Source organism: Oryctolagus cuniculus, chromosome X (assembly GCF_051225735.1).
Source record: "Oryctolagus cuniculus isolate XC-2025 breed Fujian yellow rabbit chromosome X, ASM5122573v1, whole genome shotgun sequence".
Taxonomy (NCBI): Eukaryota; Metazoa; Chordata; class Mammalia; order Lagomorpha; family Leporidae; genus Oryctolagus; species Oryctolagus cuniculus.
In genome coordinates this window covers 5,319,666-5,347,442 of record NC_142888.1, presented here as the reverse complement: position 1 = coordinate 5,347,442, position 27,777 = coordinate 5,319,666, and the positions used below count along the sequence as shown (strand labels likewise).

The following is a 27,777-nucleotide window of genomic DNA, read 5'->3' as shown; positions in this document are numbered from 1 at the left end:
CTGGAGCTGTAAAATGAACAGTTCACAAATTAAAAGTTTGCTGGAATTACCTTGAAAGGAACTTTTTCATCAAAAGGCCATCACAAATTCACATATAGCTTATCACTTGCAAATGGCCCCTCAATTAAACCTATCCTTGAACTCTTAGGAATCAGATAGGCAGGGTTTGGAAAAGTGAAGGCAGAAAATTGAGGTCTGTATCATTCTCTCTCTTTTTTAAAGATTTATTTATTTATTTGAAAGAGTTACACAGAGAGAAAAGGAGAGGCAGAGAGAGAGAGGTCTTCCATCTGCTGGTTCACTCCCCAGTTGGCTGCAACGGCCGGAGCTGCACCAATCTGAAGCCAGGAGCCAGGAGCTTCTTCTGGATCTGCCACGGTGGTGCAGGGGCCCAAGGACTAGGGCCATCTTCCACTGCTTTCCCAGGCCATTGCAGAGAGCTGGATCGGAAGTGGAGCAGCTGGGACTCAAACTGGTGCCCATATGGGATGCCAGCACTGCAGGCGGCAGCTTTATCTACTATGCCACAGTGCCAGGCCCAAGGTCTGTAGCTCTTAGAAGTTGTATTTCTGTGTTACTCTTTTAAGATGAGGAAGCTAAAAGTGGTAAAGATGAATTTACGGCCTCATTTTCCTTTTTCTTTCATTGCTAAGCATTTTTACCCACCAGTGATTTTAATATGTTTGTCCATTTGTTTGGGTCGCATCTGCTCAGTGTGTTCTTTTTATTGTGACTTCTTAGTTGGGTCGCTCATTTTCTCTCTCCACCAGAAGCAGCTTCTCTGAAACTTCTTGGGTACCTGCCCTAGACTATTAACAAAGCTGATAAGAAGTGAAGTGGTCATGTGAGCAGTGCCCATCTGTCCTCTCGGTACTCTGTCTAGTACTGAATGGGGGAGGGATAGACGCCTGGGTCCTGTATGTCTGATTGTCTATTTGATTGCTTTTGCTTCCAGTCCCAAAGTCCCCTTCACATTCAGACATTGTAAGAAACAGAGACAGTAGACTGATTCGTGATTTAGGATTTTTTCTCAAGCAATAGGAATACAAATATTGTTGGTTTGGGTTCAGAAGAGGCTGAAAGAATGGGCACCTGCAAAGTCCATGCCCACACATGGAAGTCACCTGCCTAAGCAGTACATATCCTATTCCCCTTGTGCAACAACGAGAGGAGCAGAACGCAGTTAGTGGGCAATCTTACCATGTCTTCCCGTGAAGCTTTATGAGACTGCTGATGTTTCGGTATAACGTTTGTGGTTAGTGCCCAGGAGTTCAAACATCTCCAGATCTATCTGGCCTTCAGTCATAGATGACTAGGCAGGAAAGGGGAGAAGTGGTCTCGGATCAGAGATGAAGATTGGCCTTCAGAAAATGGATGAAAGGCCAGAAGAGGTATGGGTGGGTCAGGGAGGGACCTCTGAATTTCCAAGTAATAGAACTCGCTCTGTGGGCCACAGAGCAGTGTTTGTGTGTAGTCCCACTCTAGAGGAAATGTGTATTCTGTTGTGAGTTGTACATCTTGTCATGAAATTGAATGGCTAGGCCTTGGAAACTCATGACTGGTGCATAGGGAGATTACTGATGCCATAAACAGGAGTGTCAATTTGTAAAGTCAACAACAGGAGTCACTGTGCACTTACTCCTCATGTAGGATCTCTGTCCTTAATGTGCTGTACATTGAGATTTAAAGCTATAACGAGTACTCAAACAGTATATTTCACTTTGTGTTTCTATGGGGGTGCAAACTGTTGAAATCTTTACTTAATGTATACTAAACTGATCTTCTGTATATAAAGAAAATTGAAAATGAATCTTGATAAGAATGGAAGGGGAGAGAGAGCAGGAAAGGGGAGGGTTGCGGGTGGGAGGGAAGTCATTGGGGGGGGGAAGCCAATGTAATCCATAAGCTGTACTTTGGAAATCTATATTCATTAAATAAAAGTTAAAAGAAATTGAATGGCTAGAAAGAGACGGGAATATCCTAAGAGGCATATGAATGATGATGGTCAAGATACTAGAAATCAGGAGTTGTGTAAAAATGATGGTCATCGCAGTACACAGAGACAGCTGGACAGTCCATGAGGAAGTGAAGAATTATGGGAGGTTTAACCATTGACTTTTCTCTGGCCCCACTGACAGTTGAAGAAAGGGAGGCCTGTTTAACTTGAGATGTGGTTGTAAGATTGGGAATAAAGGAAAAGTAGTCAGTACCAAGGGCTGATTGATTCTTTGACCTGTGGGTGAGAGGATGTGGAAATCTTTCCTGTAAACTTGAGTAGATAACCATCCAAAACCCATCTGTCTGCAACAGATGAACTATAATAACTCAAGAGCAGGGAATGGGTTATCAATTTCAGAAGTACCATTCCTGGTCTTTGTCTTCCCCTGTCACCATCTTCTGTGATTCTGTATTGTTCTCCCTATGCAGAGCCTGTAGCAAGTCTTTGTGGGAAGCACAAAGAAGAATTGCTACTCTCTTCGGGCATTTACAAGTGGAGAGCATTGAAATGAACGTTCTCTATTGTGATAGGAACAGACAAGGAATTTCTCAGGACTGAAAATGTATCAATTGGAGATTTAAAAAAAAAAAAAACAACTGTGCACACTGTCTTCCCTACTCGGTCTAAAACACCAAACTATACCTTTCAAAAGCTAACATATAACCATAAACAGTGGCGTTTAAGAATGCATATGATTAACACAGGTGATTTCATGTTTTGTTTTTAAAATGAGGGTTTTTATACTCTGTATTTTGTGTGGTTTGATGTCTTTGTATATGTTACAGAGAAAGGAGAGGAGAATGGGAAAATATTTTAGTACAGGAAAATGAGAGCATGCGAAATGAGTAATGAAAGACTTGCCATTTGATCATATGGTAAGGATCTGAGATGCCTAAGATACAGGCATTGTAAAGACACTACACAGCCTTAAGAGGGCTTTCTTCCTCTGGAGACTTGCTATTAAACTGAAGTTAAAATGAATGAAAGAATGAGTGAATATGAATGACAACTGAGCACAGACCGGAAATTATTCTACAAAAAGGTTCCTCTTCAAAAGTGTATATACTCGGGTTGAGGGGGAGTACATATACTCAACCTGTCCTCAATTCGACCTTGAATCGCTTTTTAAGAAGTCAGTCTTGATTTTTTTAAAAGTTAGCAAAATCAAAGTATGTTCACACCAAGAGGCGATGCTTGCCAAATATCTGTGAACTGAAAATATTTGTGAAATCTGGATAATTTAAAAATTATGATTCACTTCAGTAAATAATTTTGAGTAGCAGGGAAAAAAATGGAACCTGAAATTTGGGGAGCTTGGTTTTCATCACACGTGTTTTTATTCCCATTTGAGAAAGGGTAATAGTTCAATCTGAGTTTTTGCTTGTGAAGAACTCAAGAACTTTTGGAAAACTGGGAACAGTTAAAGTAAGGACTTGGGGCCGGCTCTGTGGTACAGTAGGTTAATCCTCCTCCTGTGGCGCTGGCATCCCATGTGAGCACCAGTTCTAGTCCCAGCTGCTCCACTTCCAATCCAGCTCTCTGCTATGGCCTGGGAAAGCAGTGGAAGATGGCCCAAGTCCTTGGGCCCCTGCACCCACGTGGGAGAACCGGAAGAAGCTCCTGGCTCCTGGCTTTGGATCAGTGCAGCTCTGGCCTTTGCGGCCATTTGGGGAGTGAACCAATGGAAGGAAGACCTTTCTCTCTGTCTCTCCCTGTCACTGTCTGTAACTCTACCTCTCAAATAAAATCTTAAAAAAAAAATAAAGTAAGGACTCTATGCAAATGAATCTCACCTTTAAATTAATATTTTTTGAAATACTGGAACTGGAAACGAGAAACCTGTATATACTGATCATACATGAAGAACTACAAAGTGAAGTTGTCATTTTTTTTTTGTCTCTCTCAGATGTATGAATGAGGAATTCATGCACTTAATTAGAAGAGCAGTGAATATGTTTTTGACTTTGGAAACATTTGACAAAATGCCTTAATACTTTCTTGCAGCAGTGTTTATTGGAAATGACTTTACATCATCTGCTTAGTCATTGGCAGTATGAACTGATGATGAGTATAAGTAGAAGGTGGTGACAAATGGCAGAGAACGTTCTATATGGACGATGTCTTGCCAATTACCCACATGATTCATTTTACATCTGATGTTCTTAATATTCTTACTGATGACTTGGAAAAAGAAATATAATGACACATAGATGAAAGCTACATGTGATTTCTAGTTAGCAGGTGTTGCAAATCAAATCGGACCTTCTAGAAAGACATCAGTAATGTGAAGAGGTAGGCTGTCATTTTTGGCTACATCAATGCGCCTTATTTTCTTAAAACTTAATTTTTTCTGATTATAAAAATAGCTGGTTTGCTGAAACAGTGGAAGGTTTAAAAAAAAAGCATCAATAATTGAATCACCCTGGAGCAACCACTGTTAACATTTTGTTTTTAATGTTTACTTTCAGTCCTTTTGCCATACATTTTTAACTGGTTGAGATCATACTGCACATATAATTATTTTTCCACATGCATAATTCTGTATCTTTTTGACTTAACATTATATAAAATTTCCCATGCCATTACAACCTTTCTGTAAACATGTCTTTCAAAGACTGTGCAATGTTCAGTTTTAAGGCTCTAGAAACAGAGAAGCTTGGGGAGAACTGGAATTTGGTGGTTGCATTGGTTTCCATCAACATTATGTTTAAAGCTTCCATTTCATAGCTGAGAACACAACACTTTCTTGACAACACGAAAATAAAAATAATGTAGAAAAGCATTTTTGGCCTGTGGGCTGCTTCAGTGGTAGGCATTCCACAAGGCTTTTTGAATTTAATGTACTCAGTATAGGAGCTAAACAGGATTCCAGTCCTCCCTTGCTCGCTGATCTTGAATGAAGCCTTTAAGAGCAGCCTTTGGCAGGAGGCCTGGACACTTTCAGGTAGAGGACTGTGAATTCAGCTTTTCACGTCGCAGTATCTGTCAGTGAATTCCACTAGTGGCTTGAGAAATCTGTATCACAGGAGTTGATGGTCTCATTTGGCCCCTGTTTCTAAAATTGCCTTGGGAGGAGTATCTGTTTGGCCTCGCTGTTTAGGGTTTCTTCATCCATTGTTGAATGGATGCCAAGCTTTGTAAAAGATGGCTTGGGGTAATTTTCTATGGTGGTGTGTTTGCTCCTGAGTATCAAAATTCTCTATAAAAGGCTTTCTGTTCTCTGACAACAGGCTGTTTTCTCCGGACACATGCCTTGTTGTTTTTCCATCGTTAACAGTAGATAACAGTTTGGATGCAGCCAGAAGCAGTTGGCATAGGCCTTTGCTTGAGGGGCTCCTGGGATGGTCTTCTAGCCACTCACTGTTGGCGCCACCTTCACCAAAGCTCTGTTGACCTGGAAGCTCTGTGGGTGTTGGCTCCTGCCTTCCTCATTTCTCCTGTCGTCATTGTTCTGTCTGCTTTTCCTCCCTGGTGGCGACTGTATGCTGGAGGCTGGTGCTTTTTCTTCGCTTCTCATTTCTCCTCCAGGCCCGGTGTGACTGTCTTGTAAGTTGCTTGGTGCTCTGCAGTCCCCAGGCAGGGGGGTGAAACAGTTAACCTGCTGTTTCAGGAAGTGGCTGTGGTTGAAACACTCATTCTTTTAACTAGATTTCATAAAGAAACATTATGATGATCAATCTGTTGTTCAGTAAAATTCAATAACAATAGCTAAGCACTTTATATATACTTTTTTTTCCATTTCATCCTAGAAAATTTATGAAGTACATATTATCATCCCCATTTCAAAAGAGTAAACTAAGGTATAGGTAGGTTACATAACTTGTCCAGGATCATACAGCTGGCAAGTCTGTATTCTTAAAGAAAGTTCCTGTTTATTTTTTTAAAGATTTATTTTTTTGATAGAGAAGGAGAGGGAGAGAGAGAGGGAGAGAGGGAGAGAGAGAGAGAGAGAGAGGTCTTCCATCCACTGGTTCACTCCCCAATTGGCTGCAATGGCTAGAGCTGTGCTGATCCGAAGCCAGGAGCCAGGAGCTTCTTCAGGGTCTCCCATGTGGGTGCAGGTGCCCAAGGACCTGGGCCATCTTCCACTGCTTTCCCAGGCCATAGCAGAGAGCTGGATTGGAAGAAGAGCAGCCGGGACTAGAAATGGCACCCACATGGGAGGTTGATACTGCAGGCAGCAGCTTTACCCTCTATGCTACAGTACTGGCCCCGAAGATTCCTGTTTAATATTAACTCACCCTTACTGTTACATGCTAAAAGGCTGGATGGGTTTATTTGTTCCATTGTCACATCCCAGCACCTAGACTGTGCATTGTCTGTAGTACTTCCTCCATAAATCTCAATATTTTTGAATGGCTGTTGAGTTTATTTTTGACTGAAGTGAATTCCACATATTTAGCACTTCCAGTATTTCAGGACTTGGAAGGATACAAAGATAACCAAGCACAGCCATTGCCTCCAGTGCTTCCATTCTAGTAGATATAACGGACACACAGGTCAGTAGCCAGAAATCCAAGGTAGAGAGCAGTGGGTGCTGTTCTAAAAATCCAAAGCAAGTTCGGTAGGAACATAAGGGTGATGAGAGAGAATTCTAGCCGTTGGCATCGAGGATATTTTCATGGAAGGCACACATTATGATTTTACCTCTTATAAGTGTGTCTTACTATCTAGTAAGTGGAGTGTCCTGTGCTTAATCTCATCTCTCATTGGGGATCTCTATTCTTGAAATACCTTTGGGTCATCTAAGAATTCTGCTGTATGTCTAGAAGGTGTACCAAATGTCTCCCTGGCCTCCAGCTGTATTTCAGAAACTCCTCTTTTAGAATCAGTATGTGGCCTGAACTCATTCTTTCTAATAAAAGCAGGTTATAAATATAATATCATTGAGCCTTCCTAAGTAACTTGTGATACAATTTTCCCCGCCCTTTTCCCATAAATTAAGGCTGTCCAGATGATTCGAAAAAGGATAACTGTTATTTTTTGTGAATCTGTGGAGCAGATGATGAAAGTAGAAAATGAGTTCTGCAGTATTAAAGCCAAACCTATTTTGTGTCAGCCAGATATAGAGATCATCTTTATGGAATAACCTAGCTTTTTTTTTCCCCTAAAAAAAGGTATTTATTTGAGAGGCAGAGTTTACAGAGAGAGGGGAGAGACAGAGATCTTTCATCTGATGGTTCTCTTTCCAAACGGCTGCAATGGCTAGAGCTACATCAATCTGAAGCCAGGAGCTTCTTCCAGGCCTCCCGTGGGAGTAGCAGGGGGCCTAAAACTTGGGTCATCTTCTGCTGCTTTCCCAGACACGTTAACAGGGAACTGGATTTGAAATGGAGCAGCAGGGCTACAAACCAGCACCCATACGGGATGCCGGCATTGCAGGCGGTGGCTTTACGCACTACACCGCAGCACCAACCCCAATAGATGATCTTTTGTGGCATTAGAAGGAGTGTTTCAAACAATACCTGTGTAGACCCAGCAGGTAGCTCCGAGATGGGAAGCTTCTGGGGAAAGGTGGGTTTCTTTGACTCACCTCGTTAGATATTCTCCACCTCTCTGATGATTCTGTGGTTGAATGTCAAGTATTGGGATATCAGAACTTCATGAGCAGGTTTTTTCCATGCTAGTCAACATTCCTAGTCAGAAAGAGGGACGTAGAGAAGGAGTAACATGCTCTAACGTAGCATTAAATCTACCATCATACCCATTCTTGAGTGCACAGTTGAGTGGCGTTAAATCTATTCACATTGTTATGCAGCCATCACCACCACACACTTCTAGAACTCTTCATATTTGTAAATCTGAAACTCTGGACCCACTAAACACTGACTTCCAGTTCCTTCCTAGCCCCCAACCCCTGATGACTGTGCTTCTCTCATCTGTTTATGTGAATGTGGCTACTCTAGGTACTGCATGTAAATGAAGTCTTTTAGTATTTGTCTTTCTGTGACTGGCTTGTGTCACTCACCATAATGTCTTCCAGGTTCAGCCATGTGGTAGCCTGTGTCAGGATTTTTCCTTTTAAGGCTGAATAATATTTCATTGTGTCCTATGTAAGTAGCCTTGTAAGTAGCAGTTTTATTTGAAAAAGAAGCATTGTTCTTAGTGAGTATTACCTGTTTCCTGATTGAGACGCTTTGATTTCCCTTCCCTACTCTGAGGACAGAAAAGTGTCCCTGGCCATTTCTTCTCATTTTTGTCTTTAGTTCACACAGTGTTTGGAGACACATGCAACTGAAGTGTTCACTTTACATTTGTCAGGTTAGAAAGATGCTTTCTCTCATGTGTCAGGAGCTTCTCTTGTGTCTGTTTTGAAAACACATTGTGCTTTTCACATCATAGTTTGGTTGGTGTGTTAACAGGAAGCTAACCATTTAAAATGATCACAGGTCTGTGAATCTTCCGCTAAATGTTTCCACACCAGCACCAGGGTGCTGAGACACTTGTTCACTCTGACTCTTTCCATTAAGTTAGAGTCTCCATAGTATTTCCTTGAGTCCCTGTATCTTTGATTTTCTAATCAGAGTCTGAACTTATTATTGTTGTTGCCACTTGCTTTACACTCAGTAATTATGTGGCAGGCATAACAGAGTGGGAATTTTGCAATCGTATTCAAAGCACTTGACAATCACCAATCTATCCTTGTGGTGATTATGAACTTTGGGTGCATAGGCAGTTAAATATTTCCTCAAACTTCTTTCTTCATCCTTAGTTTCAGATTAGATTATTGTGTCAACCTTCTTCTCACTCTGTTTTCTGTTACTGTAACAGAATACTCAAGACCAGGTGATTTATAAAGAATAGAAACTTATTTTGGCTCATGATTCTGGAGGCTGGGGAATCTGTGAGTATGGTGCCAGCAACTGTTTGGCTTTTGATGAGAGTCTCATCCTATGACATAACATGGCACAAGCAAGCCCATGCAAAGGAGAGTGGACTTGGACTTGCCTTATAACAACCCATTCTCACCAAAATTAATTCAGTCCTGCAAGAGTGAGCACTCTCTCCTGTGAGAACTGACCCAGTCCCCTGAGAATGGCATTAATCTCTCTTAACTACCTACCCACCCCCTAAAGGCGTCACCACACAACACGGTCACAGTGGCTGTCAGATTTCAGCAAGAGACTTAGAGGGGCCAAGCCCTATTCAAACGATAGCACTCTCCTGTCCTTTCTTCTTCATTCCTCCTGATACCACCAGGTCCTTGGTCTTAAAGTCACAAGTTTGATCATGCCGCACCTATGTTTACATTGCATGGCAGCCATGTGCCTTTAAGGTAAAACACAAACTATAACATTGCCCTTAACTTACTTTACTGGCTTCTTCCCCACCCCCATCTGCCACCCAGCCACTGCAAACCCTTTGCTGTCTGTGAGTCCCCATCCTGTGCTGGGAGGGTGCCCTTCCCATTCCCCGCACACATCTTGCCTTGCTTCTCACTTTTCTTCGGCTGGAAGTCCCTTTCTACCATTCTCTGCTTGGCAGATGGCTACTCATCCTTCCGACTCATTCAAGCCTCATGGCTGCCGTGAGGTTTGTTTCTTCATGCCGGGCGCTCAGGGCTCCTTTTTTCCCTCTTCTGTGCACACCTTTATTGTAGTGTTTGTTCCTTTGCCCTGTGATGTTTTGTTAATGAGCTTGCCTTTGCTGCTACGTTTTGAGCTCACTAACGATCCAGGACTCTGCCTAGTTCATCTTTGTACGTGCAGCATCCAGCCTCGATTGAGGTTCATGCTGGTTCCAGAAAAGATTGCCGAATGAATGAGTGAGCAAACCTTCATTGTAGGGGTACACAGAAAGCAAGTATCTGTACAATATGAAAAGTGTGGGATGCTTGTCAATTAAAAACACCACTGCAAGGTGCCATCTTTAGCCAGCTGGACTGCTGTTGCATCTTAAAGCTGAGATGGGACTCAGAAATATTTGTGGAGGAGGTGCCATCCCCAGGTAAGGGGAGTAACCTTTATTGTGTCATGATTGAGTAAATAAAAATATTTTTTAGATCTGGGAAGGATCTTTGTATGTTTATTGCGTTCATAGAACTCCCTCCTAGGAAAATTAGGACTTGGGCCGTGTGTGTACGGCAGGCTCCGTTGCTGAAGCAGCCGATGACCAAACCCCAACCAGCTTCACAGTACTCAGTGCTGCTGTACCATCTTTTTCTCTCCCTTCCGTAACTCTTTGTAAATGCTTCAAATGCATCTAAAAAGAAGGGCATTGTTAATCAGAGCATAAGAAAGGAATCCTCTGGTAGAAGGAATGTTTGTGCTTTCCTTTTATCATCTGTCACAACAGTGAAAAATGGTCTCAAAATATAATGGCAAGTTGTGTTTTGCCCAAGTAATATATGACGTGAAAATTTACTGTGGCGTGTTTATCCTCTAGGAATAAGATGATCGATCCTACAGCAAAACTGCATGTAGTCTCTTCTCTCAGAAATGGGGTAGAATATATACAATATGTTTATGTACTCTCCGGCGTTTGGAAGACTCCCATCTATGAGTTTTTTTTTTTTTTTTTTGACAGGCAGAGTTAGACAGAGAGAGGGACAGAGAAAAAGGTCTTCCTTCCTTTGGTTTACTCCCCTAATGGCCGCCAAGGCCGGCGCTGAGCCGATCCGAAGCCAGGAGCCGAGTGCTTCCTCCCGGTCTCCCATGCGGGTGCAGGAGCCCAAGCACTTGGGCCATCCTCCACTGCCCTCCCGGGCCACAGCAGAGAGCTGGACTGGAAGAGGAGCAACTGGGGCAGAACCAGTGCCCCAACCGGGACTAGAACCCAGGGTGCAGGCGCCGCAGGTGGAGGATTAGCCTAGTGAGCCGCGGCACTGGCTGGCTATCTGTGAGTTTTAATATCATCTGCATGTATACTGTCCACGCCTTGAGCACTTAAGTAGATTTTGATTCTGTCTTCAACACTGAATTGCCCTGGCACAAACGGAAGCTCCCACTTAACATTGAAAATTTTTCTTTTGCTTTAACAAAGAGCCAATCTTATCCCTCCTGTGACTGTGCGGCATGGTTCTCTCCAGTTTTTTAGGACATGATCTCTTGTGTTCACAAAGCCAACAAATGAACCAAATGATCAGATCTTGGCAGAAGTTAAAGTGCACAGTAAATGATGGAATTTGGCTCAAATGCTACCAATACACCCAAGTGTTCGTGTGTGTGTGTGTGTGTGTGTGTGTGTGTGTGACCCAGACATAAAACAGACTCCGTATTATATGGTAAGTGAAATGAGAGATGTACAGACTGAAAGAGTAAACCGTGGAAGGACTTGATGGAAGAATATTAGATGAATCATGTATTTTGTATTCAGAGAAAGTTTGCTAATTAGTCTGAGGAGCTCAAGTGGAAGATGTGGGTAGTTGGAGATACAGAAAGCAATTAGAAGTGAACCTTCAGATTTCTTCCGGACTTTGGGGATTTACATGAACAAGAAGCAGTATATTCTGGGTGCTTTGGCATGGGTACGATATTGGGTGTTGATGGAGAGTAATTAAAAGTTGAGATTTAGGGGAGATCAAATGAGGTAGGTGGAATCTGAGGATAGAAAACTACTGAAATAATCCCTGTGAAGGTAATGAGGCTCCAGAGTGAGGTCAAAGAGAAAGAGATGAGTCTGAAAGCAGGGCCTTGATGATGGCTTAGATGGGAAGATACAGAGGGTGACCAGCGGTGAGTTCCAAGTGGTGAGATGGAGAGGAAGGGAGGGTGGTGATGAGCACCCAGCTGTTTCACTGACTACTCATTCTTGTGATGTGTTAATGGGTGTCACAAGAAGTAGAAATTCTCTGGTCACCTAAGCTTGGAATACATTGAGATTAAGTTCTGGAAAAAGTGAAACTAATTACAGGACTTCTCAGAGCCACAGTGCATTGATTAGACCAAGTAGTCATCGTTTCTCAAATTTACCAAATTATGGAATTAGATGTTTTGGTGATTGGTTGGTTAGTAGGTAAAACATTGTAGAAGTGCGTACTTTGGAAATTGATTTCATGACAGAGAGAGAGAGAGTGTGTGTGTGTATATATATATATATATATACACACACACATCTAGGTGATAATGACCTATCTAAGTGAGGATCTTTTGATCATAATACACAGGAACTTGAGAGACTGTGAGGGAGTAAGCTGATAAGAATATTCGGAGGTCATAGACAAAGAGGTTTCTGGCAGAAACCTGCTAGGATTAGATTCTTCTTTCTGATGAATACGGGCCCGGGGGCTGTGTGTGAGAACAAGAGGAGAAGAGACGAGGACCGCAGTAGCTTGGAAGACATCCTGGACAGTGCCCTGTTACCAGCGAGCAGGCTGGAAAGAGCTGATATGTGAGAGTGACTGAGAGGCTAGGGCTGCAGGAGACATGGAGGACATCTCCTCTCCTTTGACCGTGAGGTAGATGCTAATACTGGGACTAAGGGCGAATGGATGGAGTCCCCAGACTCCCTGCTCCATTCAACAGCCGCTTGCCGACCTCTTTGTGCAGGTAAGAGAATAATGAACATCTGGGTTTTGTTCTCAGGGAGGGCTCTATTTCTGAAGAGAAGCAGTGAGAATGGTAGCTAAACCGCCAAGTGTGATAGACGTGACAGACGCTTCAAAAGCAGCTGTGAATCTGGCAAGGTCTTGAACTGTGAAGAGGAAAGGGGGTTAATACAGTGTAAATTCTCTCGGACTTTTCAGCACAACAAAGGAAATATGAGTATCATGTGACTAACTCTTAAGACTTATACCAAATTTCATAATTAGAAAATTACTCTTTTAAGGATTCTTGTATTTATTTGAAAGAGTTGCAGAGCAAGAGGGAGAGACAGAGATGTTTTCACTGATTCACTCCCTAGTTGGCCACAACAGCCGGGGCTGGGCCAAGCTGAAGAAAGACATGAGCCAGGAACTTCTTCCAAGTCTCCTACATGGATAGCAGGGTCCCAAGCACTTAGCAAGAAGCTGGCTCAGAAGTGGAACAGCGAAGACATGAACTGGTGCACCCATATGGGATGCCAGTGTTGCAGGCAGTGGCTTTAGCTGCTATGCCATTACACTAGCCCCTAGAAAATTACTTTTTGAATGTTATTTTTCCTTGTAGCCAAGATTAAAAATGGGCTGTGAATTTGATTTGCATTTCTCTAGTGACTAGTGATGAACATTTTTCCAAATAATTTTTAGCCATATGTATGTCTTCCTTTGAGAAGTATTTATTCTGGCCTTCTGCCCATTTTTAATCAAGGTTTTTTGGTTTTGTTTTTTCCTTTTGAGTTTTCTGAGCTCTTTATATTTTCAAGATATGTAAGCTCCTTCTCAGGTGTGTAGTTTGCAAATAATTTCTCACATTCTGTAGGTTGTCTCTATGTTCTTTGTTCCCTTTGCCGTGCAGAACCTTCTGAGTTTGATATAATCCCGTTTTTCTATTTTTGCTTTTGTTTCTGTGCCTTTGAGGTCTTATCCAAAAAAAAGTCTTGCCTGGTCGAATGTCATTAAAGGTTTCTCTTAGATTTTCTGCTGGTAGGTTCATGGTTTTGAGATCTTAAATTCGCATGTTTATTTGGAAATGCAAATGGAAATGATATTGAGATGTCACCTCACCCTAGTTAGAGTAACTATTATTAAAAAGAACAAAAAAAAAACAATAAATATTGGCAAGGATGTGGAGAAAGGGGAATTTTTGTATACCATTTGTACATATGTAAATTAGTGCAGCCATTATGGGAAATAACCTAATTCCTGAAAAAATTAAAACTAAAATTATCATACGATCCAGAAATCCCACTACTGGTGTATATCCAAAAGAAAGACACTCAGTATGTCTAAGAAATACCTGCATGTCTGTTTATTTACAGAACTGTTCACAATAGCTAAGATGTAGAATCAACCTTAGAGTCCATTGATGGATGCATAGATAAAGAAAATGTAGTATATATACCCAGTGAAATACTATGCAGCCATGAAAAAATGAAATCGTGTCATTTACAACAACATGCTAAACCAGAGAACATTATAAAGTAGGCCAGACACAGAAAGAGAAATACTGCATGTTCTCAGTCATATGTGAAATTCCTATGAGATTGACTTTTTTAGATAAGATAGTAGAACAATGGGTACCAGAGGCTGGGGAGGGAATACAGGGAGAGGAGCAAGGAGAGTTTGGTCAATGGGTATGAAGTTACACTTGGAGAGGAAGACCAAATTCTGATCTGTTCTGCAGTAGAGTGACTATACAAAATAATGTGTATTGCAAAGTAGCTAGAAGAGGATCTGTAATGTTATCACAAAGAAATGACATCTGTGTGAGGTGATGAATATGCTGGTTATCCCAACTTGAACACTGTGCAGTGTATTACATGTATTGAAACATCACGTTGGCTGGCGCCGTGGCTCACTAGGCTAATCCTCTGCCTACGGTGCTGGCACACCAGGTTCTAGTCCCTGTCGGGGCGCCGGATTCTGTCCCGGTTGCCCTCTTGCAGGCCAGCTCTCTGCTGTGGCCCGGGAGTGCGGTGGAGGATGGCCTAAGTGCTTGGGCTCTGCACCCGCATTGAAGACCAGGAGAAGCACCTGGCTCCTGCCATCGGATCAGCGTGGTGCGCAGACCTCAGCACACTGGCCACAGCAGCCATTGGAGGGTGAACCAACGGCAAAGGAAGACCTTTCTCTCTGTCTCTCTCTCTCTCACTGTCCACTCTGCCTGTCAAAAAAAAAAAAAAAAGATCATGCTGTACACCATAAATATATGCAATTTATTTATTTATTTTTTTGTGCCACCATGGCCGGCACACCGCGCTGATCCGAAGGCAGGAGCCAGGTGCTTCTCCTGGTCTCCCATGGGGTGCAGGGCCCAAGGACTTGGGCCATCCTCCACTGCACTCCCAGGCCACAGCAGAGAGCTTGCCTGGAAGAGGGGCAACCGGGACAGAATCCGGCGCCCCGACCGGGACTAGAACCCGGCGTGCCAGCACCGCAAGGCGGAGGATTAGCCTAGTGAGCCGCGGCGCCAGCCTATAAATATATACATTATTATGTATAAATTAAGAATGAAAACTTAAAAAAATTTTAAAGTTGGGCTATGAGGCATGTCCCTTTGGAGAAGTGGGAACTGCCATGGTGACCTGGGAGGTGTTGTGAAAGTCGACTCTGCTCCTGGAATGGAGCTACACATCAAGTAGTTTATTTTATTGTGCCATATGTTTTGTTTTTAGAATTTAGGGTTGTCTTACTCTGGCACACCTTGTGTTGTTCTCAGAGAGTTTGAGCTGGGCCCACCAAATGCAGGCAAATTGATAGTTGCTAATGTAAATGTCCCCGTGAATAGAAAAGCCTTCCAGTGCTTGCATACAAGGCGCTTCATTGTAAGGACACGTCTTTGTCCTCGTTCTGTGCTGACTCTGCTATGAGCTGGCCCGCAGGCCTTTTGCTCTGCTCCTGCCACTCCCTGCTGAGAACCAAGAAGACTTTTTACATTGCGATCAGTCATAGGGATTCATGAAGGGGGCATGCAGCAATAAATGACTTTAAAGGTTTGTTTATTTGAAATGCAGAGCAATGAGAGAGAGGGAGGGAGCAAGGGAGGGAGAGGCAGGCTGACAGAGAGCTCTTCCATTTCCCAAAAGGCTGTAACTGGTTGGCCCAGACTAAAGCTGGGAGCCAGAACTCCATCCTGGTCTCCAACATGGATGGCAAGGGCCCATGTCCTTAGGCCATCTTCCATTGCCTTCTAAGGTGAATTAGCAGGAAGCTAGACTGGGAGCAGAGCAGCCAGTTGTCTGACTGGCACTTTGATATGTGATGCCCATGTCGCAAGCAGCAACTTAACCCTTTATGCCACAACTCTGGCTCCCAAATATAAAATGTTTCTACTGAGTCTTACAAGCCATTTTTTGGGGGGAGGTGTGGGGGGTGTTTCTACCTTAGGGTAGGAAATGAAAATGGCAGTTTCAGATCTGGCCATATGTAGGTCATGCTGCATCCCTCCTCTCATCTCTGTATCTTGTAGGTGCGTCTCTGTGTCCTATGAGCAGAGGTGGGACACCCATCAACACAACGCTCTTGGGAACCATTGCCACAAATTGCTGTTTCAGTGTTCACAGTGATGTTCAGCTTCCTCCTGTCTTTTTATCTGGTTTCCTACGTCATGTTGAATGGGCACTTAAGAAATCTGTGGTGAACTGACAGGGAAGGAGGACTGTCAGATATGAGGATTGTAAAAGGCATACCATCAAAAAGCCAGCCTTGTTCTTGGCTTTTGCCAGCTGTTTGAAGTCATCTCTTGTGTTTGGCATCGTATGAGCACTTGAGTAATAGCTTATGTGTAGCTTTTCAGCCCATCATTCTGTCATAGAAGAGCTGCTAGAAAGCCTGGTCCACAGACAGGGGGCTTTGCCTGCTGATAGAGTGCAGGGTTCTCTCTCCCTTCTCCTGCTACCCACTGGCCCTGGTTGCCATTGTGATGCGAGAGTTCTGTGTGGTATTCTGGGAGAGGAGACTTTCAGAGATGGGCCTTAAGCTTCCTTCTCCTTAACGTTGTCCCATAATTAGGAACTGCTTTTTTTTTTCTTTTTCCACTCTAAAGAGTTTGCATCTCCAGTAGAATAAGGTCGGAGGAATGCTTTTATGCAATTAATTTGTGCAGGGTCCTGGTCTCACATTCTGTAGTCGCAAAGAGAGACAGATATATTAGGAAACAGTCATTCAGAAACTGGATTCCCCTGGCCTTGAATCCAGTGAGTGCAGGCATTAGTTCCTTCATTTGGGCACAAAAAAGGGAAAAAGTTACTTGCTCCTGATCTCAGTAAAATTGTATGGTGTTTATCTGTCCTGGGCTGTATTGCTGGATATTGTAGAACTAGCAGTATCAGCAGTACTCTCACTGTACAAACCCCTTCCTCCGAAAGTTTATTTAGTACTTTCGGCAGGAAGGTAAAGGGAGAGTGACTTGTCATTACATGTTCAAAGAAATGGGATTTTTGGATCAGTTATTTTGAAAAGCTAGATTTTTTTTATTTTATTTTTTGACAGGCAGAGTGGACAGTGAGAGAGAGACAGAGAGAAAGGTCTTCCTTTGCCGTTGGTTCACCCTCCAATGGCCGGCGCGGCCAGCGCGCTGCGGCTGGGGCACCGCGCTGATTCGATGGCAGGAGCCAGGTACTTCTCCTGGTCTCCCATGGGGTGCAGGGCCCAAGCACTTGGGCCATCCTCCACTGCACTCCCGGGCCACAGCAGAGAGCTGGCCTGGAAGAGGGGCAACCAGAACAGAATCTGGCGCCCTGACCGGGACTAGAACCCGGTGTGCCGGCGCCGCAGGGTGGAGGATTAGCCTAGTGAGCCGCGGCGCCAGCCTGAAAAGCTAGATTTTAAGTTAGAGGGCGGGATGTAAGAAAGACAGAAGTCGGCCCCAGCCCGGTGATTAGGGCGTGCTGGGGAAGAGCCCCAGCAGTAGTCCTGCGGCACAGCTTTCCGCTCCAGACGCCCCGCCGTGTGCACATCCACTCTCAGACCGTTTCTGAGTTCCGGTCAAGCAGACAAGACTAGCATACACGTAGACTGTGACACGTCCAGCTACCGCAAGGAGGGAGGAGGAAACACGGAGCCGAGCCAGGGAGCAGAACCTGAGACTGCCTTCTCTAGGCATGTGGTGCAAGGGGCTTGCTTGCAGGTCTCTCGGGGCAGATGGGCCGGCTCCTGAGCAGTGTCCACTCAGCCCGAATGCCGGGCTCGTGCTTGTCCTGGATAAGCCACCTTCCTCACGGCACCTAGGAGGGCGAGAAAGTCAGTGTTGTGCTGAGGAAACCACACGTAGAGAGCCTGTATGCTCTTCTGTAGCCACTACAAGCCTCGCACCCTCCTTCCTCCCTTCCCTCTCCCCCCTTCTTCAATCTGTCCACCCCCGCCCTCCTGCAAGTCTCCTTTGCTAAAGGGGCTCACTAACTGTACTCTCCTGTTTTATTCTCAGTGATTTTGTCCCATTGTCTGCTCTACTAAACTTAAGATCCTCTCTTAAATGGCTTGATTAGTAGCAATGTCAAGTTCTTATGCCAGTGAGAGTAGAGACAGTAGGAGGCATTTGGTGGAAAAGGAGAGAGAAGAGAGGAAGAAGAGTGGACATAGTATTTTATAATTTGTGTAGATATGAGAATACACCCCTGAGTTTTGAACCTAGGAAAAGCCATTTGACTAATACTAATGGAATCTCTCCTACATCTAAGTTGGTGGTTTCTAAACTTGAGCATGCATCAGAATTCCATGGAGGGTGTGTCCCCACCGAGACTGCTGGGCACCATCCCCAGAGTTTCTGATTGAGACAGTCTGGGGTGGGGCCTGGGAATCTGTTTTACTAACAGGTTCTCAGGTGCCCCTGGTCTAGGCCCACACTTCTCTGGGCCTAGGTCCTATATATAGAGAGAGGACAGTTCCCATCCTTAGAACACCTGCGAGACCACTCTGAAAGGGGAAGGACCTGCCCTTCTCTAGAGTTTGAATCATGGCCTGCGAAGGAGAGAGGAGGATTTAAAGTCCAGTAATCCCAGCAAAAGATCAGCTTCAGCATCACTCCTGTCGCTGGGACCTTCAAAGACGCCAGTGTGCTGTGTTTTCAGAAGTAGTGAGGAGAAAAAAGCAGAGTAAGCTTTGTGTTTTCATGCCTTTGTATACTGAAATAAGTGTACTGAACTGCTTGTCTTTCTTGATGTCTGTTTGCTTGGGTGTTCTGGTAGCCCAGGACCTCAGAGGGGAAGAGCAGTACTTCCCCAAAGAAGGGGAAGTTGTAAGAAGACACGGCCTGCAAAAGTCTCTGTAAAGGTCTCTGTAAACCACTCTAGGGCTCGTGGTTTTTTGGTTTTTTTTTGTTGTTGTTGTTTTTTCCTCCTCCAGGAAAGCAAGCCAAGTCAGGACTGGGAATAGTATTTCCTATTGCATTTCCTGATTTGCTCCTTCCACTGTCAGGGATAGCCCAGCTCCTGGTTGGTTGTTTTCTTCTTGCTACTGTGTTCTCACTGGTGATACCTTACTCTGGTCCCCAAAAGGGAAAGAGAAAGAGCTTGTCGGGGGTGCTGCTGGAAGTGTGAGCAGACACATGCACGGAGCGATGTTTCGAGAGCTTCCATTTTTACTGTCGAGGCCTCGTTTTTCAAGATTCTCCTAAGATGAGTTTTTCATCGTTTGACCTTATGGCAGAACGACAGCGAGCTTTTTCCCTCTGATGTTTCCCTGGGATCATAAAATATTATTAGTTTGAGTACTTGTAGCAGCAGCTGAGGGGTGGCATATTAATTGGGGTTTCATTTTTTATCCAATATAGAAAGCCCTACAGCACTAAATAAAAATGTCACTGTGTAAAATGTAAAGGCTTTCTGTCACAAATGTTTTTAAAGATTCATGACAGGCTGAAGATTTGATTTATCTGATCCTCTTTCTGTGATTTATTCCTATTTAATGTTAGTTTCAACGTTTGAACCATGAAGAATTTTCTCAAATTAAAAACTGTGGACAATCCATTTTATTTCAACAAAACTAACACTTTGACTTTGTTTTTTTTTTAATCTGAGAGGCAGAGAGAGACACACACACACAAACTAACCAAGGAAGAGTTCTCCCATCTGCTGGTTCATTCCTCAGATGCCCGTAAACGCTGGTTCTGGACCAGGGCCAGGCCAAAGCTGGGAGCAGGCAATTCAATGCACATCTCCCACATGGCTGTCAGGGGCCCAGCCATTTGGGTCATCACTGCTGCCTGCGCCGTAAGCTGGAGTTGGGAGTGCAGCTGAGACTCAAACCCAGGCGTTCTGATGTGGGACATGGACAGCTTAACTGCTAGGCCAAGCACCACCCCCTGCCATGCTGGTGTTGGAATCACGCAGTTCGTTCCTCTTCGTGTGCTCAAGAGGCAGAGATGCTTGCTTTCCCAGTGGCTAAAAACCCTTGCTTGTCAGGGGAGTTAATTTACCTGGCTACTTGGTTGTGATGGATCTTGGCTTGGTGTCATTAGACATTTTCCTCCAGCGTCTATCCCAGTCCCACGTGTGTGGTGACAGAGGAGAACAGTGGGGGCAGATGGAACCTTTGGAACCATTGGGCTGGCTCATGTGTTTGTTTATTTTGCTTTAGAGCTGCTGAGTTGCCTTTGTTTTCAGGAGTACCTTGAGGCAGAGACAATATCCAGTCTTCTTTGTGGACAGTCCGTAAATGATGGAAGATAAAATTCACTTCAAGTTAAAAAATTCACTTCAAGTTAAAAAATTCATAATCTATTTTCAACTAGTTAATAGGCATGTCGCGTCTTGAGCATTGGACTTTTTCAAAGCCCTGGAGGATTGTTTAAAAGACTTGTAGAAAGGGAACTGTGTTCATTTCACAGGGGCAGGTAGACCTGTCCTGGGAGATATGAGGGCATTTGCTCACACCCCGTGAGGTGGAATCTTAGATTTGGTGGTGCGGGGAGGAGGGGATCACAGGCCCAGTTACCATGGACACCTTGGCTTCTATCTGCCTGTCCACCTGCCCATCCTTCTGACACTCCAACCTTTTGTCCCTTCCTGCCCTTGACCCTTCCCTCTCACTTCCATCTTCCACTCTGCAGTTACTTTTAAGTGGTTCCGTTGAGCCAGGTGTTGTACCTCCATAGACTTCATCAGCTTCTCATAAATTGAAGGAAATAAAATGGTTTTCTCATCTAAGAATAGCCTTTGAATGAGCATCAAGGAGGAATGAGAATGAAAGGTACTGAGTGCCTATAAGGAAAAAGCTCTTGTTATTGAGTGTCCCCTCGTTTGTCATTAAAGGCCACATCCATTAAAGGGCAGCATCCAATACCCAGAGCAGTAGGTGGCTTTTAGAACCAATTTTGAGCATTTTCATTGTTACGATCTTGATTTTAGTCCTTTGCTTCATGGAGAGAATCATCCTGATAAGTAAAATTATCTTTTCTCCTCACCAGACTATCGGGAAGAAGTTACCTCCAACTGCAGCAACTCCAGACTCCTCGAAAACTGAAATGGACAGCAGGACAAAGAGTGAGTTTCCTGATTGATCCATTTTACAGAGGAAAACAGTTAAGGGTTTTCCAGTCACTGAAATGCTTTTCTATAATCTTGACAGCTTTTTCAAACATATCATAAAAATGCACACAAATATTTCATTATATCCTTACCATTAGGATGGGCCAACTTAGATATAGAATTCTCAATTTTTTTATGTAAAATGGTTCTTTCCAATTATTTCTTCCTATTTGCGTGTATACACACACACATACATATACATATATACACATATATGTGTGTTTATATATATGTATATATACACATATTTGTATATATATGTGTGTATAGATAGATAGATAGAAGGGATAAAAAGTTGGAGTGTCAGAAGGATAGAAATATGGGCAGGTGGATAGGCAGATAGAAGCCAATGTGTCCTAGTAACTGAGCCTATATATATATTTACACACACACACACACATTGTATATATACATATATATGTATATGTGTGTATATATGTATACACACACATACCATATATCCTGCCCATTTGATACAGAGCTAGGCCTTATCCATATTTAGAGAGTAACTTGGGGTAGTTTGGGTAGCAGAAAGATTCTAGAGAATCTAAGTTCTTTAGGGATCCATGGACCTTCAAGTCAGAGATACCTAAGCACTCAGCCAGCACTAGCCACCCTTGACTTCTCACTGGCCTCCTCAACACATCTGTGCTTGAACCTCTATAATGTGTGCATGCAGGAGACTCAAGTCCTTTAGGAAGGATTGAGTGGATGGAGATGGCTATCAGGGTTTCAGAACAGTGCTTGCCAACAGAAATGTCATTTGAGCAACATGAGTAGTGTTCCGTTTTCTAGAAACTACATTTAAAAAAGAAAGAGTTGAACTTCATTTTAATGTATTTTAGCTCATTATATCCAGATATTATGATTCAACATGTAATCTATATAAGATTATTAAATGAGATACTTGCTTGTGTCCTCATGAAAAGTCTTCACAGTCCTGTGTATATTTATACATATGTCATACGCAATGCAGAGTAGCCACATTTCCAGTGCTCCATAGCCACGTGTGCCTGGTGGTGACTTCATTGGACAACGTGGTTTTTGCATAATTCTGGGGGCTAAGATGGGCTTCCTGGGGCCAAGAAAGGGCACAGCTCTAAGCAAATTCTGGCTCTAGCCCATACCTCGTTCAGTCCTATAAGCATCATGGTGAGGGGATGGGTTCCTGACGAAAAGTGATTTGACCAGGGTTGGGCGGAGCGTTTAGTTGCAAGTCATGAGGACCACTTCTGTTATTAGTTAGCCCTGTGACCTTGGGCAGACATTTTGGTTTCTCTGGTCTCCCTCATTGTCTGCAAGTCAAGAGATTGTACTAGAGAAAGCCCTGGGGTTCCTCTCAGCAGCTTCGTTGTCGGATTCAGTTCTAAGAGCTTTAGGACTCCTTGTATAGGAACTTTGCAAACTACAGGGAAGCAGGCTAGGGAGACAAAAGGAAGGGTGCGGACAACTCTGTAGGAACATGAGAAGCTGGCGTTGGTGTAGATGTGAATTTGCCTGTAACTAGGTGGCCAGGCGAGAAGGGGAATTACTGTCAGGGAAGCCTTGAGGGCTGTTTACCAACAGGCATTTTTCATAGACTCCAGGGCACCGATTTCTATTGTTCACTCTCACCTCACACATTTTCTGGCTGCCATCATCAGGAGCAGAGTCGGGGGTAATTGTTCACCCCCGATTTCCATGTAGTGACATCTCCATCCACCACAGCCCTGCTCCTGGACTGGGATGCACTCCCTGTGTTCGGGTGGAGGGCACAGAGGGCTGGCCAGAAGACAAAGCCATGAGGCAAATGGCCCAACAGTAGAGGGCGGCTCCTTCTGCATGAGCATCCCCTTGGCTATAACACCCGGCCTCATCAGGAATAAGTCAGGATGATTGGAAGGCGTGGGGGGTGGGGGTGGGCATTGGTTTTCCTGAGTGAAAGTGAAGCTCAGCTGATCAGGATTTATTAAAACAACCACATTCTCCAGCCCCTCCAAAAAGACCGCTTTCATGTACTGAATTTCATTGGAAACTCACACAGGGGAACAGATTGCCATAATTTTCATAACAAGGGGAAAACTGTCTAAATATTCCTAATGAAGTGCCCTGAGGTGCTCCAGCTTACCACATCTGGAGTTTCCCTCTTTCTTACTACAATTGATGCAGATTTGTAGCTTGCTTGGGATAGAAAAATAGCCAGAAGAAAGCGCCGTTTAACATCTTTCTGAGGAGATGGCTTAGTCTTATAGATTCAGAAAGTCTGCTGAACAGGCAGATTTGGGAAAGAAAACACCTTGATAGAGTTTGCACAGGGGCAGATGAGGCTTCCGAGTACATTCTGACCGCAGCCCAAAGGCTGTGTTTTCCTCACTGAGCTGCACCTGCTTTCACAATAAGGCCCTCGTGCCACCTTCTCCATCACACTGTGCTCTGTGACGGTCGCACATGGAGCCTCGTTGCTGTCATTGGGTTGTTGGATCCTCTGGGGCTAGGCTCTGTCTTCTATTTGAAATCCCCACCACACAGCCTAGAAAAGTGCCCTAGACTCATGATAAATGATAGTGCAGCAAGCAGAAAGCTGGAAATGACTTTTGATGTACTGGGCTTTAGCTTGGTCCATCTTTTTTTTTCTTTTTTTTTTTTTTTTGGACACGCAGAGGTAGAGAGAGAGAGAGAAAGGTCTTCCTTCCATTGGTTCAGCCCCCCAAATGGCTGCTACAGCTGGTGCACTGCGCCGATCCAAAGCCAGGAGCCAGGTGCTTCCTCCTGGTCTCCCATGCAGGTGCAGGGCCCAAGCACTTGGGCCATCCTCCAGTGCACTCCCGGGCCATAGCAGAGAGCTGGACTGGAAGAGGAGCAACCGGGACAGAATCCAGTGCCCTGACCGGGACTAGAACCTGGGGTGCCGGCGCCACAGGCGGAGGATTAGTCTAGTGAGCCACGGTGCCAGCCTTGGTCCGTCTTTTAAAAGCTCACAGCCTTGGATCCCTCGCTCCTAAGCAGTCAGCCAGCAGGAAGAAGAGGATGCATTCGTTCACCTAATACCCCATTTCGGGGTCTTCAGGTTTCTGAGAGGCCAGCAGTGTTTGTCAATGTTTCGTGCAGTTGAACACTTTATTCTCTGGAGTCACTACTGTAGGCCAGGCAGCCTAAGACCACCAGGGACAAATTTGTAGGCTGACAAAGTCAAGTTAATTGGCTTCTTGCAGTAAGGGAGACAGCACACCAAGTGAGCTGTGGATGTTACAGGAAACAGAAGAAAAACAAGATAGTTAACAGATTTTGATGAGGGGTAGAATTTAGCAAAATGTAAATGATGTGGTGTTTTGATAGGCCCAAAGCAGGGCTCTGTGGCAAGGGCTCGGTGTTCGATCTGGGCTGCAAGATAACAGTTCCTATTTCTTTGGTGGCTACCAAGTTAAGAAAGATGTACGATGCTGCAGTCTGGAAACCCCTTGTGTGAGGTTTGGGCTGGGAATCAAGGCTACTGCCATGGTTCACAGTGATGGAGTTCCTTTGGGCAAGGCTGGAACAGTTCATTTTTACTGACATAATTTTCTAAGAGCAGAGTTTCAGATTGCCTGTGGTTTTGGAAGACAGATTTTCTCAGGGGACGAAAAGGAAATCTGGGACCAGTGTTGTGGTGCAGGGGATGAAGTCACTGTTTGTGACACCAGCGGCCCATATCTGAGTGCTGATTCAAGTCCCAGCTGCTCTACTTTGGATCCAGCTCCCTGCCAACGTACCTGGGAAGGCAGTAGAGGACGGCCCAGTATTTGGGCCCTTGCCACCAATGTGAGAGACCAGGATGGAGTTCCTGGATTCAGCTTTGCTCAGACCTACTGTTGAAGTCATCTAGGGGGTGAACCAGCAGATGGAAGATCGATCTCTCTCTCTCTCTCTCTCTCTCTCTCTCTGCTCCTCTCTGTGTGTTGTTCTGCCTTTCAAATTAAATGAGTAAATCTTTTTTTTTATAAAGAAAAAGCAATAATCAAAGAGGTTGCCATGGCACTTCATAGCTGCAGTGTGTGCTCGGGAGAACTTTTATATCTCTCTGTCCCTGTCTTTTTTAAGAATTTTATTTATTTTATTTGAAAGGCAGAATTAGGGAGGGGAGGGGAGGGAAGGGGAAGAGGAGGGGGGGGGGAGAGAGAGAGAGATATCTTCTATCTGCTGTTTCACTCCTCATATGCCCACAACAACTGGAGCTGGGCCAGGCCATTCATGAGGGGTGAGGTTCTCATGACCCAAATGCCTCTCATTAGGCACCACCTCCCACACTGTTTTATTGAGGATTAAGTTTCAACACCCAACCTTGGGGGAACACATTCAAACCATGGAGGCCCAGTTTCAGACAGCTGGTGTAGCCTGTGGTAAGCTGCACAAGGGCATGGCTGCATCCCACCTGCCTGGTGCTCAGTGGATATGCAATGACTACTTACTGAATAAATGATGAGCTTAGTATGTATTTCACCATCCCCACTTGCCCTAGCTCCTCACATCTCAGCCAGAACTGGAGGTCTCATCTAACGCTAGCCTGTGGCATACCCGTCCTGGCATCACTGCCATGTGGCTCTGCTCTTCCTAGCACTAAACCTTTCGCAATCCCATCACTAGACTGGTGTGTTCACAGTGTTTCCAGAAACAACTACAGTGGGTACACCTGGGAACTTGTTAGAAATGCAAATCCCCAGGCCAACCCCTCCCCTACAAAACCCTGGAGCTGGGCCCAGCCATGTGTTTTTGCATACCCTCCACCTGGGGCTGATAACCCACTCAACCATGAGACCCACTGACCTAGACTGAGGCTTTGTAGTGTCCTTGATGGTGTGAATCAGTAGGTAGGACTCTGGGTCCCACCTCAGACTGGAAGTTCAAATCCACAGGGAAGGGGTCTCTGAAGATACACAAGGAACAGGTGCCCCACATAATTCCTGTCATCAGGAGTGATTTGGGACTACACCCCAGTCCTACACCTCAGAGCAGTGTCCTTGAACAATGTACGAAGTTGTCATCCTCTAAGGACAGTTTTCATACTGTTTGTTGAACTCCTTACTTAACATACAGTTAACCATATGTGTATAAAGTCAGTTGAAAATAGATCTTAGTAAAAAAATAAGAATGGGAATAGGAGAGGGAGGAAGAGGGGTGGGAGAGTGGGTGGGAGGGCTGGTATGGTGGGAAGAATCACCATGTTCCTAAAGTTGTACTTACGAAATGTATGAAGTTTGTATTCCTTAAATAAAAGGTTTGAGGGAAAAAAAAAGACAGGATCTCGAGTCTCCTGTTGGGGAAGTTATTCCCCCATTTCTTTTTTTTTTTTTAAGATTTATTTATTTACTTGAAAGAGTGACACAGAGAGAGGAGGAGAGGGGGGGAGAGAGAGAGAGAGAGGTCTTCCATCCGCTGGTTCACTTCCCAACTGACCTCAACGGCCGGGGCTGTGCCCATCTGAAGTCAGGAGCCAGGAGCTTCTTCAGGGTCTCCCACACAGGTGCAGGGGTCCAAGGATTTGGGCCATCTTCCACTGCTTTCCCAGGCCATAGCAGAGAGCTGGATTGGAAGTGGAGCAGCCAAGACTGGAATCGGTGCCCATATGGGATGCGGGCGCTGCAGGCTATGGCTTTACCCACTAGGCCACAGCGCCGGCCCCTCCCCCATTTCTAATACTCTTGTGCTTTAAACTGAATGCATCGGCCTCCTCCTGTTCTTGCTGTTGCTGGTAAAAAACTGCATATGCATGATTTATTTCCTCTAGTTGATTCTAAGCTCCTTTAGAATCAAATACTGGTCTTGGGGCTGGCGCTGTGGCACAGCGGGTTAAAGCCTTGGCCTGAAGCGCTGGTATTCCATATGGGTACCAGTTCTAGTCCCGGCTTCTGTACTTCTGATCCAGCTCTCTGCTATGGCCTGGGAAAGCAGTAGAAGATGGCTCAAGTCCTTGGGTCCCTGCATCCACATGGGAGACCCAGAAGAAGCTCCTGGCTCCTGGCTTTGGATCAGCGCAGCTCCAGCCATTGCAGCCAACTGGGGAATGAACCAGTGGATGGAAGAAGACCTCTCTGTCTCTACCTCTCTCTGTAACTCTGTCTTTCAAATAAATAAAATAAATCTTTTTTAAAAAATACTGGTCGTATTTACCTTATTCTTCTACCTAGAGTGTGATAGAAGTCCACACCCTCATATGCAATTCCACAATCCAAAACACTCTGAAAACTAAAAGGTTTTTATTACTCCCTGAGTGCTAAAACTCCCTCTGAACTAACATGTGCCTGTTTGTAGTCCTTATCCTTCTTGGGGTGACTAGTCATCCATTTGCTGCAGAGTTTTAGTGGTTGAGTGCAGCCCCAGACCTCAGCTGGGGATGTTGCATATTGTATGGTATGTGTAGTATATTTTCTTTCTCAAACCTGAAAAAATCCCCCAGAGGTCCTGAGTAAGGGATTATAAACCACTAGAGTCTCGGATGTCACTTTTTACTGGAATCAAAGAATTTCTGTTTGGGATGTTGGTGAAAGTAAGTATATCTGAGCTTGAAACTTCTGTTATAGTGTCTCAAAGGAAAAGAAAATTCTAGGGGCCAGCATTGTGGCACAGTGGGCTAAACCGCCTCCTGCGATACTGGGATCCCGTACAGGTGCAGGTTTGTGCCCTCACACATGGGAGACCCAGAGGAATAATTTTTTTAATTATTTATTTATTTGAAAGGCAGAGTCAAAGAGAGAGAGAAGGAGAAATAGACAAAGAGAGAT

At 44.4% G+C, this 27,777-nt stretch overlaps 1 protein-coding gene across 19 annotated transcripts in view; it reads left to right on the top strand.

Moving 5' to 3' along the window:
• The window catches only part of SH3KBP1 (SH3 domain containing kinase binding protein 1), a 378,310-nt gene that overhangs the window by 241,365 nt on the left and 109,168 nt on the right, over window positions 1-27,777 (top strand). For all 19 annotated transcript variants that reach the window (XM_070067164.2, XM_070067168.2, XM_089324878.1 and 16 more), the window contains one exon: window positions 20,923-20,998. In XM_070067164.2, coding sequence (XP_069923265.1) covers window positions 20,923-20,998 — 76 coding nt within the window. The remainder of the gene's footprint in view (window positions 1-20,922; window positions 20,999-27,777) is intronic.